Source organism: Balaenoptera musculus, chromosome 5, assembly GCF_009873245.2.
Source record: "Balaenoptera musculus isolate JJ_BM4_2016_0621 chromosome 5, mBalMus1.pri.v3, whole genome shotgun sequence".
NCBI classification, from domain to species: Eukaryota; Metazoa; Chordata; class Mammalia; order Artiodactyla; family Balaenopteridae; genus Balaenoptera; species Balaenoptera musculus.
Window position 1 is genome coordinate 102,086,109 of NC_045789.1, and position 13,508 is coordinate 102,099,616.

Genomic DNA, 13,508 nt, shown 5'->3' on the forward strand with positions numbered 1-13,508 from the left:
CTCAGTTGCTTACCATAACAGAACTTTATTTTTTGTTTGAGCTCCATGCTCAAGACAGGTTTGGGTGGGTAGACCCAGACTGCTAGAGGCTCCATCTCAATGTATGCTCACACCAATCACATACTGCCTCTCAACACATCTTCTCAAATTTAACATGCTGCATCTTTGCTCACATTTCATTGGCCAGAGTAAGTCCCATGACCAGACCTAACTTCAAAGAGGGTGAAAAAGTACAAAGCTACATGTGACCAAAAAAAGAGAAAACCTGGGATATTTGTGATCAGAGCAAATGACTACTACAATCATCATCACAAATAGAAAATAGTTATTAAGCAACTACTCTACTATGTGCAGAGAACTATACTAGATTATTTAGGAGTGGTAGAAAGGCTCTCAAGACTGATGCAACACCAAAACCTATCCGCAACTAAGCAATACAATGGTCATTGCTGAATGAGGAAATACAAAAATGAATGAGTTAGTTAATTAGTGGATGGGTGAATAAATGATAGGTCCTCAATAAATTTTAATAAAACCTAGCTTTCAGAATTAATATTAAAAATTAAATAAGATAAATTATATGTAAGTTACTATGGTAAACAGAATAATGCTCCCCCTACAATGATATATCCACATTCTAATCCCCAATACCTGTGACTATGTCACCTTATTTGGAAAAGGAATTTGCAGGTGGGATTAAGTTAGGAATCTTGAGATAGGGAGATTATTCTGGATTATTGGGGAGGGTTTAATATAATCACAAGGGTCCTTATAAGAGAGAGGCAGCAGTATCAGAGTTAGACATAGAGGGCCACAAGTAAAGCCACAAGTGGTGGCTTCTAGAAGCTGGAAAAAACAAGGAAATGCATTTTCCCCTAGGGTTTCTAGAAAGAACACAGCTTGGCTGAGACCTTGATTTTAGCCTAGTGAGACCCATGTTGGACTTCAACCCCCAGAACTGTAAGAGAATAAATTTGTGATTTAGTCCTTTAAGTTCATAGGAATTTGTTATAGCAACAGTAGGAAATTAATACAGTTGTCAACAAAGTATCTTGAACATATTAGGAATTAATGAAACTATGTCATTCTCTAGATAAGGAAACTGATGCTAAGGTTTCAATTACAAGGTAGAGAAAGTGGCAGAATCTATATTCAAGATCAGTGCTCTTTTCACAAAATCACAGCTGCCTCTAGTAGCCTCTAGAGTTCTTTACATTCTGGAAGGGGGGTCATAGGTGGCTGGGTGGTGCCTTGCCTGGAGCACCCTCCCTTCCCTCTCCCCAGGGAATCTCATGCACAGCTGACCTCTGCTGGGTCTAATGGTGGCACAGTGGTGCCAGCTCCGACCCTGCCTCTTCTTGGCTAATCAGCGGTCACGCTCTCTTAGCCTCTTTCCCAAGGGAAAATAGCTCTTAGAAGACCTGCTTCCAGGAGCCCCTGTGTGGACGGTACTAGAAGGGCAATGCACAAGCCACATAATGTCCTTCCAGCTACGTCTGGGCGCTCTCAACGCTCCCTTGCCCCCTTCTCTGTGCCTGTTTCTGCTTCCTCCCAAAAAGCACTGAGAAAACAGAAACTCAGTTGAACGACTTCATATTTTCCTATTTTGTTTGTCTCAGTTAGTTTTGTCAAAACGTGTTTCCCATTTATGTAAGATAATTTAATTCAAATTGCAGGATTGCCCAGATTCATTGTGACAAGCTCATTGCAGAGTCTAAGATGATAAACCCCCAAAACTGGCCACATGTCTTGGCCTCCTCTCCCTTTGTGATCTTCAGCAATGTTCTGTGTTTGAGTCTTTCTTTTTTTTAATTTTTTTTTTCTTATTGAAGTATAGTTGATTTACAATGTTGTGTTCATTACGGCTGTACAGCAAAGTGATTCAGTTATACACACTGACACAAAAGAACCTATCTATGAAACAGAAACAGACTCAGGGACATAGAGAACAGACTGGTGGTTGCTAAGGGGGAGGGGGATGGAAGAGGGATGGAGTGGGAGGTTGGGGTTAACAGATGTAAGCTTTTATGTATAGAGTAGATAAACAACTAGGTCCTACTGTATAGCACAGAGAACTACATTCAATATCCTGTGATAAACCATAACGGAAAAGAATTTTTTTAAAAAAAGAATGTGCTTGAGTCTTAAGGCTTTAATTACAGCTGAATGTTTTTGGCAGAACACGTTCCAGAAAATTCCTTGAACCCACTTTATGTACTTGGAGGTTGGTATATTTATAGCAAGAATTTCACCTTGACTTTCAGGTATTCCATTGATTAGCTGTGATGTGTGAGGGGATCCACTTAGACAATTAGGCCCTAATTCCCTTACCTGTAAAATGGGGATAAAATACCTCCCCAAATTTTATGTAAGGATCAAATGATATGTGTGTAAAGTGCATGGCATCTTGAGAGCAGTTTTCAGTAAACCTTGGCGGCCAGTATCATCATGGCATCACTGTAGTTTTATAGTATTATTTATAAATTTAATATACTTATAGTATTGTTATACAGCATTATAATCATTATTATATATGTACACATATCTATAAATATTAGTTATAGATATATATAAACATATAGATATGAAATATATTCTATACAGGAGATAATATATATAACAGTTATTATAAATATAAATTATCATATATAATACCTATCTATATAAAGAATAGATAGTAAGCACCACACATACCTAATTAGATTTATTCTTTATAGATTATTTATAACCACCTACACAAGAATCTATGTAATTACAGTTACAGATTTTTCAGTATTTTTCGTCATATAAATGACACAATGTAACCACAAAACTAAGCCTTGTACGTGTGTGTATGTTCAGGAGGATTTCTCCATTTCTTAGCCTTTTACGACCAGACCTTCATCCTAAGCTACTCTCCAGGGTATGCCTGATTCTTTTATTTTATATTTATAGTTGGCCTATTCACAGCCCTCAGACTATTTCATACTGCTGACCTTCTTTTGGAAACCCTCGCTCTCTCCCCCTCCACTTCTATGACACTGAAGCTTCTGGGTTTCTGTCTATCTTTGAGACATCTCCTTAGAACATTTCCTGTCTCTTCTTCCTTGCCCTGAACATCCTTTCACCTCACTTCAGGCTATATTTTCTTCTCCTTCATACAGTCTCGTCACTCATTTTGACACCAGTGACTTTGAAGCCCCACATCTGTTTTGGGGACCCTAGTCTTATATTGACATCTCCCCATGCAGAGGACCAACTTATAATGCTCAAAGCCTCTCCTGCTCAAAGCCTGCGGTGGCTCCCACTGTCTCTAGGATAATAACCTGAACATCAACAGAACAGGAAATGTGAACATTGGCAGATGGAGGGAAGCATCCCCAAGGAGGGAAGGAGAGGGCTATTCCATGCAGAGGGGGTGGCTTGTGCAAAAGCTGGGAACCCAAAAGCAAGATGGTGCCCCTGGGAAATGGTGGCTTGACTGGTGCCATCATCCAGGGGCTGGAGACTGCAGGAGTGACAGAGATAAAACCACAGGAGATGCTGGCGCATCGATCCTTGAATATCACGCTACGGTTGTAGGTATGGCGCTGAGGACAGCAGGGGATATTGGAAGATTTCGAAGTAGGGGGTGTTGTAATCTGACTGGCGCACTTCTCAGAAAATAAGAACTCTTAGACAAACTAACCCTCAATTAATACTTACTGAATTAAATTGAATAAAGAACTGGTTTGCCAAAAACTGAAGCCGTTTGGGAATCTCAGGCATACAAGCTTCACTGCTGCCACAGTTGGGAGGTTGGATTCTGATTCTGATGCCTGAGAAGATCATCGTTCTTCCTTTTGCTTCAGGATGGCACCTTCTTGGTCCGAGACTGTTCCACAAAATCCAGGGCGGAGCCCTATGTGTTGGTGGTGTTTTATGGGAACAAAGTCTACAATGTGAAAATCCGCTTCCTGGAGAGGAATCAGCAGTTTGCCCTGGGGACAGGGCTCAGAGGAGACAAGGTGGGTATAACCCAATGACTTCCCTTTTCCAGGCTAAGGACAACAACATGGGAGACCTAGGGGATGCTGGCCGAGTCACCTCCATATCCCCATGACTGCAGCATCGGAGAAAAGAGCTGCCCTGGAGGTGCAGAATGTACTCTAACCCTTCCAGCCCCTTCCACAAGCATTCCCGCTCATGTCTTAGCTCATGGGGCTGGCAGCCAATCCTGACCCTTCCATGCACCCTCTATCCTGCTTTGCCCGTTAAAGAAAACTCATTCTGTAAGACGCATCTACATTCTGCCTGCCAGAAAGCGTCCACTGAGCCCCACGTTAATGCCACACTCCTTCCCCACCCATCGCTGAACTCCCACTGCAGCCATTTCTGACGACGTCTGTTGGCATTAGGTAGGTGTGTGTCCCTACATTGAATGTGACCTCGATCACAGCATCCAGTGCTACACTGATCATGCCTGTGCTTGGTACACATCTGCTAACAGGTGGCTAGGTGAAAGAATGACTCAATTAAAGCATTCATTAATAACTGTATAAATAAATCAGAGAGAAAAGGGAAAGGAGATTGATTTTTGCTGTGTTTATGCTAGGCTTGGTCTGTCTGCATTATCTTATTTTAACCCTCAACAACTCTTCGATATAATGGTCATTCCTATCTTAGATGTAGGGAAACTGAGGCTTGGAAAACTAAGTAAATGGCTAGAGATGCACAGGTAGTAAGAGGGCAAACAGAGGCTGGTCTTTCAATTCTTCTAGGAAGGAAGGAAGGAAGTTAGGAAGGGAGGGAGGGAGGGAGGGAAGGAGGGAGGGAGGGAGGAAGGAGGGAAGGGAAAAAGGGAGGGAGGGAAAGGCAGAGTTCAAGTTCTGTCTCCATTTACTAAGTATGTGAGCTCAGGCCAGTCACTTAACTTATCTGAGCTTTAATTTCTTCAACTGTAAATGTTCTTTTCAAGTCTAGACTTCTATAATTCAGTGATTCTCATTTAGCATCTCCAGACCTCAATTTTATCTGTTGGTATATATTATGGGCTGAACTGTGTCCCCCTCCCAAATTCCTATGTGAAAATTCTAACCCTCAGCACCTCAGAATGTGACCGTATTTGGAGATAGGGTCTTTAAAGAGGTGACTAAGGTAAAGTGAGGTCACTAGGGTGGGCCCTGATCCAATATGAGTAGTGCCCTTATGAGAAGTGGAGATTAGGACACAGACACACACAGATGTGAAGTCACAGGGAGAAAATGGCCATTTACAAGCCAAGGAGAGAGGACTCAGAAGAAACCAACCCTGCTGACACCTTGATCTTGGACTTCTGGCCTCCAGATCTGTGAGAAAATGAATTTCTGTCATTTAAGTCCCTCTACCCTCACCCCGGTCAGTGGTACTTTATTATGGAGTCCCAAGAAAACTGGTACAGTATGAAACCAGAACTGTCACACAAATATCTATTGTTCTTCAATAGATATCAAAATAAGGACTATTGCCAGGGCTACCAAAATGCTTCACGAAGGCACGTGTGTGAAGATTCCAGCTTAAACCCAAGGTCTGACCCAGAGTCCTTTTCTGAGACTCATATGTGGCTGGAGAGGTGTGGTCAGCACCCACCAGGCTACCTACCATGGGATCAGTTCACCAGCATTTGCTCTAGCCTGGGAAAGTTTTGGCATAAAGGAGAACATGAGTGAATAAATAGATTAATACATAAATCTGTCAAATATTGCCACAGTAAGAAAGGGTTACAGCAAAACTAAAAAGAGAAGTAGCCAATTTTTTCTTTTGTGATGAGGATTAGTGAGTTAATGAATGTAAAACACTCAGAACACTGATTATTGACATATCAGTAAATGTTAGTTATGATTTTTTTCATTATTATCACGAGTCATGGCAATAACTAAAGCATGGTTCCTGTAGGTCCAGATACCTATGGCTAATGGAATTTCCAGCTCAGTATCCCTTTATCCTTCTGTATTTCCTTTCAGCTCATAGACGTTCTCATTAAAAAAAAAAACCAAAAAGCTTTTTTCCCAACAAGCCATGCTTTGGTCTGCTTATAAAAGAGAAGAAACAGCGACCCTGTGATAACTTCCTAATAGTGTTGAATCAGATTGCCAGCCAGTTCACTGCAGGCCTCAGCAGGTTGTCATAATGACAGCCCCTGGATTAGACCACCAGCTTTCAGGTGAGCTGCTCTAATTATTGTCACCAAGGACCCCTTAAGAATTCAAATGCCTATGTATAATTGAATCACTTTGCTGTACACCTGGAACATTGTAAATCAACTATACTTCGATTGAAAAATAAAAATTAAAAAAATAAAATAGACATATCATTTTCCTAGATTTTTATATTTGTAGTATTTTTAGGCCAAAAATCTTGTAATATTTTGAGTTTTTTTCTCAATCTAAATAAATTTTCATTTATATAACCTAAAAAAAAAAAATTCAAATGCCTATTTTAACACTTTTTGTGTTATTATGGAATTTTCTCCTCTCATGCAACCCCCAAGCAAGAGTCTCCTTTTCATGTGTTTATTTAACACTTACATACGTTTATTATGCACAGGCACTATTCTGTGCAGTTAACAATTATTAATTAATTTGATCGGTTTAATCCCATAGCAACCCTGTGAGGTAGGTGCTGTGGATACCTCCATTTAACAGATGGTGAAATTGAGGCATAGAAATGTGAAGTAACTGGCCCACAGCCACAGCTAGTACATGCCAAAGCTGGGGTTCAATATAGTCTGCAAAAATACTGACTTTCTCACATAGTCTCAGATAGCACCACAGCAAATGCAAATGATCCCCAGCCCATTTGAAAACAGCCCAGAACTTCAGCTGAAAAAAAGCTAAGACTTCCATGGAGCTTACTGTGTGCCAGGCCCTGGGTGAAAAATCACAATTTACAGGTAGTTCTTCCTGCCTCTTTTCTGAACGAGCCGTGCCCTGGTGTAAGAGATGATCTAGATTGTTCTCAGTTCCTGCACACCTTTCACAGTTCGAGCCCTTTGCCTTGCTGAGGAAGAATCTCCCATCTCTAAGAAAAGATAAAGAATTTGCTACAGCAAGGCTCTGCTAAATGCAAGCCAGGTACTAGCTACTTCATCTGGTGTTTGAATAAAGAAGTAGCATCTTAGTCCAACTCTGCAGGAGAAATGTTAATGAGGCACAAGGTTTTCAAGCATAATTTTGATTTCCTGTGGCTTTTTGATTGTCTTTCAAACTTTAGACTTTATCCCCACATACAATGCAGTGACACCTATTCCAAGGGAGGTATTCTGAGTGTAAGATGAGATGCTGTAAAGAGAGTGCCAGATACATAGAGGCAGGTGCTAAGTATCATTTCTCTCTTAAATGATACCCTAAAGCCCTTTCACTGGGTCTGTGTGTCCCGGACACAGATGAAAAGCTCACATGGAGCCATGAGAGTTGCAGGAGAAACCTGGACGGGTCCCCTGGGAAGGCGCAGCTTGTCGACACCTGTCACAAGCACAGAAGGCCAGCAAATCCACATATACCTGCAAAGAATGAGCCTGGGAAGGTCCATTTTGCTGTATATTATAAATTTGGGTCATTCTAGCCATGTGGCTAGAAACTCGTGTCTGAATTTAGATTCAGGGAGCACGCAGTATACTAGTTTTCTGGGATTGCTGTAACAAAATACCACAAAATTGGTAGCTTAAAACAATAAATATGTATTCTTTTGAAGTTCTGGAGTCTAGAAATCTGAAATCAAGGTGTTGACAGGCCACCCTTCTTCTGGAGGCTCTGGGGGAAGATCCGGCCTCTTCCAGCTTCCGGTGGCTGTCGGCAAACTGTGGCTTTCTTGGCTTGTGGCCATATCACTCTGATCTCTGCCTCCGAGGTCACACGCCTCCTCCTCTTCTCCATGCGAGTCTCCCTCGGTTTCTATCTTATGAGGATTCAGGTGGTTGCTTTTAGAGATAACCTAGGATCAGCCCCTCTCTCAAGACCTTCCTCTCAAGATCCTTAATGTAATCCCAACTTTGCCATGTAAAGTAATATTCACTCTTTTGCTTAGAAGGTCACATTCACAGTTTCCAGGGATTAGGACATGGGATATCTTTTGGAGGCCACCTTTCAGCCCGGGTCTCTCATTTGTTCAGTTTTGGGGCCAAGCCTTAATTTTATGCCTGCATTATGCTAGATTCAATTCTTCATTCTGAGGACACACAGCAGAGTAAAGCAGAGTCCCTGCCATCCAGGGGATTCCCTGTTAATCTGTGCCCATCTATGCATGCACCTATTTATCACCTGGTAGAACACTGGCGGCCCTGGACCAGCCAGTGGGGCACCTGCTTGTTAATAACCTGCAGAGCTTTACCTGCTGCCAAGTTTTAGAAATCACATTTGTCAACATTTCTGTGGAGTCTAGTAAAAGCGAGCAATTTTAATCGGACCTTTCCTTGTCCTGCACATGTTTGTGATAAGTTGCTGAAAATTATGATAGATGTTTAGTTGATAAATTCAAGTTCAAAGACTAGGAAACAGAGACAATTAACCAATGAGTTTATTTCTCACTTCCCTGGTCTGCTTCTCTCTCCTCCTTCTCTCTTTGCACCTCTCTATCTTCCTCTTTTTCTCTTTTCTTCTTTCACTCCCATGTGTGTATCCAAACAGATTGATTAAGCTTTCTGGCAGTGAAACATTGCCTATCGTTGGTATTTAGGGCAATCACAAAAGGTTTAAACAAATTTTAAGATTTAATATTAGGATGGTATTTGCTGTCCTCCTGGAAAAAAGAATTTAATATAAAAGTAAGAGCTTAATTATAATCTTTTTTAAAAATTACCTTTAGGGTAATATACCAGTTGTTAGCCTCTCACTAGGAGTCAGTAATAAGAAATGACAGAATAACTTATTTATTCCTTCATTGCTTGCTTCCTACTACTTGTTAAAATTACACTTTCATATAAAATATCATCCCTGCAGTAATTATAAATAATTAGCATTGACTTCACTATTTTGGGACCATCCTAAAGAAAACAGGAGTGAGATTACAAAGCAAGATTAATCTTTTTCCCTCTAAAGATTAATCCCAGGAAAGAGAATTTCCTTTGTGCCATGTGGGTTACCCAATTTTGTAGAAGAGTTCTGCATGGAAAATCTCTTATCATAAATTATTTTTTGTTTCAAGTATGAAGAAAGAGAAAGAAAATTCTGTCCCTAATTTATGACTAGAAATGAAATACAAAAATGTCCTTCCTTTCTTCCTAAAGGCTTACAATGACAGTCTATAAACTTCTACGGTGATTTCATGGCTCTTTCATCATGTTCTTGGCAAACTTGGAAGGGAGGAGGTCATAGCAAAGACTGGCATTTACTGAGCACTCACTGCAGAAAGAGTTCCCTTCTAAATGCTGTGTATGTCAACTCAATTAACCCTCACAATGACCCTCAGAGGTAGGTCCTAATATTACCATCACTGTTCCTAGAGAGAGAAACTGAGACAGAGAGTGTAAGAAACTTGCCCAAGGACACACCGCTAGTGGGTGTGGGAAAGCCCTGCTTGGAACTCAGGCATTTGGGCTCCACAGCCCTCCACTTACAACTACTGTAGCAGAACAATTACTGTCCCTGCTGGACAACCACCTTACCTTAGCATCAGGTAGAGACTAGTATTGATTGTGTACTTACTAGGGGTGGTCAGATAGGTTATCTCATTGAAAACTCTGCCACAGATCCAGTAACAGGCTCAGAGGCGCAAGTTACTTACAGATTTAATCAGGACTCTTTCCAGATGAAAAGACAAAACCAACTCAATGAGCATAAGGGGGAAGGTGGAGGTTTGTTGACTCAGTTCCCAGGAAGAACAGGAGTGGAATGGATCCAGGGACTGGTCAAGGTCAGAGAAGGCCCTGGGAGGACTGTATGAGGTTCTCGAGCCCCAGGTTGATTATTTCCACAGCAAATTAACCCTAAATGAAATGATCTATCTGGATAGGGAATTACTTTCTGTCTGCCCCCGCCTGAATGCAATGCATGAATCTCCATGAGGACATGGACTTTGACAATCTCATTCCCTCTTGAGTATCCCTCAGGCTTGCAAACATTTCTGTGCTGGGCAGAGGGCGGATGTACAAAACTAAAGAGATCAAAGTCGTCCCCAGTGCAGCTCCCTCCTTCAGGCTGCACCATCTGGACACTGCTCTGTTGGAACAGTGGGTTCACAAGCCATAAGCAAAGTTGCATCAAGGAAGAAACTGATACACGTCCAGAAAAAACAGATCGCGTTCCTGGTCCTGCCCTCTGGCTGTGTAACCTCTGAGCAAGTCACTCTTCACTCTGAGCTGCAGTTTCCTTGGCTCTTCAGGGAAGGTCTGTTCTTCCCTCCCTGTTCACTTCACAATGTTGCCCTAAGTTACAAAAGGCCCGTCGTGCAAGCTCTTTCTTCCTGATCATCTCCCAATAGCCCCTTTCAAGAACTCAGCCAAATTCATCAGAATTCCTATCTGTGCCCACATGTTCTCAGCACCTGTCTTTGTACACTCGTCTTCCTCTGCTCTTAGTATCTTTAAACTCACCTTGTCCACTTGGCTCACCCAGAATGTGTAGCCCATTTCAAGTCTGTATCTTCCACAAAGTACTTCCTGATTCCCCTACACTTGAAATCATCTTACTTTCCATTAAATCACCCCAGCACTTTATCTGTACATCTCTAGAAACATAAAAGTGTAATGATTCACTGTCACCTCATTATTTCACAAGAAGCCCAGGGAAGGAACCTCAATTGGCCAAGAACTACCAGGAGCCCTGTGGTCATCTGTATTCTTTTTTTTTTTTTTTAATTTATTTATTTTATTCTTGGCTGCCTTGGGTCTTCGTTGCTGCGCACGGGCTTTCTGTAGTTGGGGTGAGCAGGGGCTCCTCTTCCCTGCCGTGCGAGGGCTTCTCACTGCAGTGGTTTCTTTTGTTGGGGAGCACAGGCTCTAGGCGCGCGGACTTCAGTAGTTGTGGCTCGCGGGCTCTAGAGCTCAGGCTCAGTCGTTGTGGCACACGGGCTTAGTTGCTCCGTGGCATGTGGGATCTTCCCGGACCAGGGCTCGAACCGGTGTCCTCTGCATTGGCAGGCAGATTCTTAACCACTGCACCACCAGGGAAGCCCATCAGTATTCTTTCTGATTAGTCTAGAATGCTTTAGAACAAGAGGGGTGTACAGGAGAGAGATTTCACCGCAGACCTTTCCCATTAGTTTACGAAGTGAAGGTCAAGCCCTGATCTTCTACATTTTAGTATGTCACAGTTGGGGGCAAGGTAAAGGAGGCACAAGGGATTCTCTGTGGCTGACTGCTGTGTAATTAACCCATCCGAACTGCTTACGGTAGGAACATGTAACCACAGAGTGGAGCTTGTCCAGTGTAACCTGATTCTGGTGAACACTCCGTGGGTGGGAAGTTTTGAGAGCTGCGGAGGGCTCACTTTTGGTCACCCTCGTTACCTTAATCTTATCACTGATCCTTCAAGGGCTTCTTTGTCACATCCCTCTAAAAAAAAAAATTTTTTTTCTGATACCCCTTTACAATCTAAAAAACGTTAAATGAGTTAACCTCTTCCCTAAATAAAAGGAAGCATCTTAGGCTGTACTTTAATCTACAGACACAAAGGTACCTAAATTTTCATTAACTTTCTCTTCTGTGTTTCAGAAGTTTGATTCAGTGGAAGACATCATCGAACACTACAAGTATTTTCCTATTATACTCATTGACGGGAAGGATAAAACTGGGATCCACAGGGAACAGTGTTACCTGACTCAGTCCCTCCCTCTCAGCAGACACTTCTCACTTATATAGCCTGGTCTTTGTTTCATCTTCAGTTCAGTGAATCTAATGCCTCTATCATTGTTTTCCTTTATTTCAAAAGATTATTTTCTGTGGCTTCAAGGGATTACTTCTCTGACTCTGTAGAAAAGAAAAACATTCTATCATGGAAATTGGAAAATCAATTGTGGTTTTGAAAGCTCTAATTGCAGAAGAAATATTTATAAGATGCAAAAATAAAAACTGGCTTTTAAAAAATATCTTCTAAAGAAAAAACCAAAAACACGGTCCTTATGCTCATGTTACAGATGAGCAGCAAAGGTTACAGGAAGCTATTGCTTCAGTGTTTGCAGCTGGCAACTGACAGGTCTAGGTAAGAGTCCCAAATCTATGATCTTTATAGGACTTGGTGCTGCCTTTCTTTATTTCAAAATTGTTTGGACTTGTGAATTTACAATGTTTTCATGATTCCTTATGCTAAAGGTGTTGGTGAATGTTAGCTCTATTTTATTTGTAATTCTGGAAATTCAATTTTAGGGAAGGATGTGGTATGGAAAAACAAATCACTTGTGAACACCACTTGAAGGACAGAAATCAGAAATATTTTTAGTATGGTGTGAAATGGCCATAGGACCATCTCCAGCCTACTCTGTTTAGAGTAGCTTTAAGCCCAGTGGAATTAGCAAATTCATAGAAAGGGAGTAAGCTTAAGTCCGAGTGAAAGTATAATTTTTTAATTCCATTTGTGGACTTCCATTCAAAGGAAACGAACTGTCCTCGAATTAGTGCTAGTATCTTGCAGGAACTTTACACATGTCATGATATTGTCCCCACTCAAAGCTAAGAGGATTACATTTTATTCCTGTTTCACAACACAGATGAGGAAACAGGCTCAAAGACGTCATTGATCTTACTCACTATAAGAAGAGATCCCAGATTTTTATCCATGTGCCTAGTTTCATCCAAGCATATCTTCCCAGGTACATTCTCTGCCCTAGGGAATTTTATAATCAAGTTGAAAAGTTAAATTTAAAAGAGACAGAGAGAAACAATTTGAAAATGCAGATTTACCCACGTTAAAATATATAAATAAACTCTTGTAGTGGTGTAAAGTTTAAAAAAAAAAAAGTGCTGATTGAAATTAATAGTACAGAATGATTTCAAATGTTTTCCAAAGCCTACATGTGAAATATATGGAGTATTTATGTAATTGTAGCTTTAATGCAGAAGTAAAGCCAGAAGGAATGAGAAGGCAAGAGATATCAATGAAAACAATAAAAATGAAGCCCAGGACCAGCATAGAAACAGACTCTGCAGAGAGGACACAGGCTTGAGGGCAGAAAGAATATGACCCTCACCCTAAAAAGTTATTGAAAGATTACAGATGACTTTGATGCACTTCTCACCGGGGTCGTGCCACTCAATGCTGTGTTCTCAAGAAATGTTTCAGAGTTTCCTCAGGCACTGTTGTTGCTAAAGTCCATGAACATCAGGTGGTGGTTAGCATTGTATGAGGCTTACATTTTAAAAAATGCTTTATCACCTATTATTCATAAGTGCATGAGATGATGCTAAAAGGAAAAAGAAGTAGAGCCAGCTTAAAATAAAATGCTCACAATGCTTATACATATGAAAATCTCTGGAAAGAAATATAACATTCATAATAGTGACAGAGGTTGCTTCAGAGGATTGGGATTTAGAGGGCCACGTTAGTTGAGTCTTCTGGAACTCAGATGCCAAGACAAGAGTT

The 13,508-nt window shown here is 41.2% G+C and overlaps 1 protein-coding gene across 1 annotated transcript in view; it reads left to right on the forward strand.

Moving 5' to 3' along the window:
* The window catches only part of CLNK (cytokine dependent hematopoietic cell linker), a gene marked incomplete at its 5' end in the record, with an annotated part of 99,163 nt that extends 87,372 nt beyond the window's left edge, over nucleotides 1-11,791 (forward strand). The window contains 2 exons of the mRNA XM_036852257.1: nucleotides 3,831-3,986; nucleotides 11,645-11,791. Of these exons, the coding sequence (XP_036708152.1) occupies nucleotides 3,831-3,986; nucleotides 11,645-11,791 (303 nt within the window). The remainder of the gene's footprint in view (nucleotides 1-3,830; nucleotides 3,987-11,644) is intronic.
* Nucleotides 11,792-13,508: the final 1,717 nt, after the last annotated feature.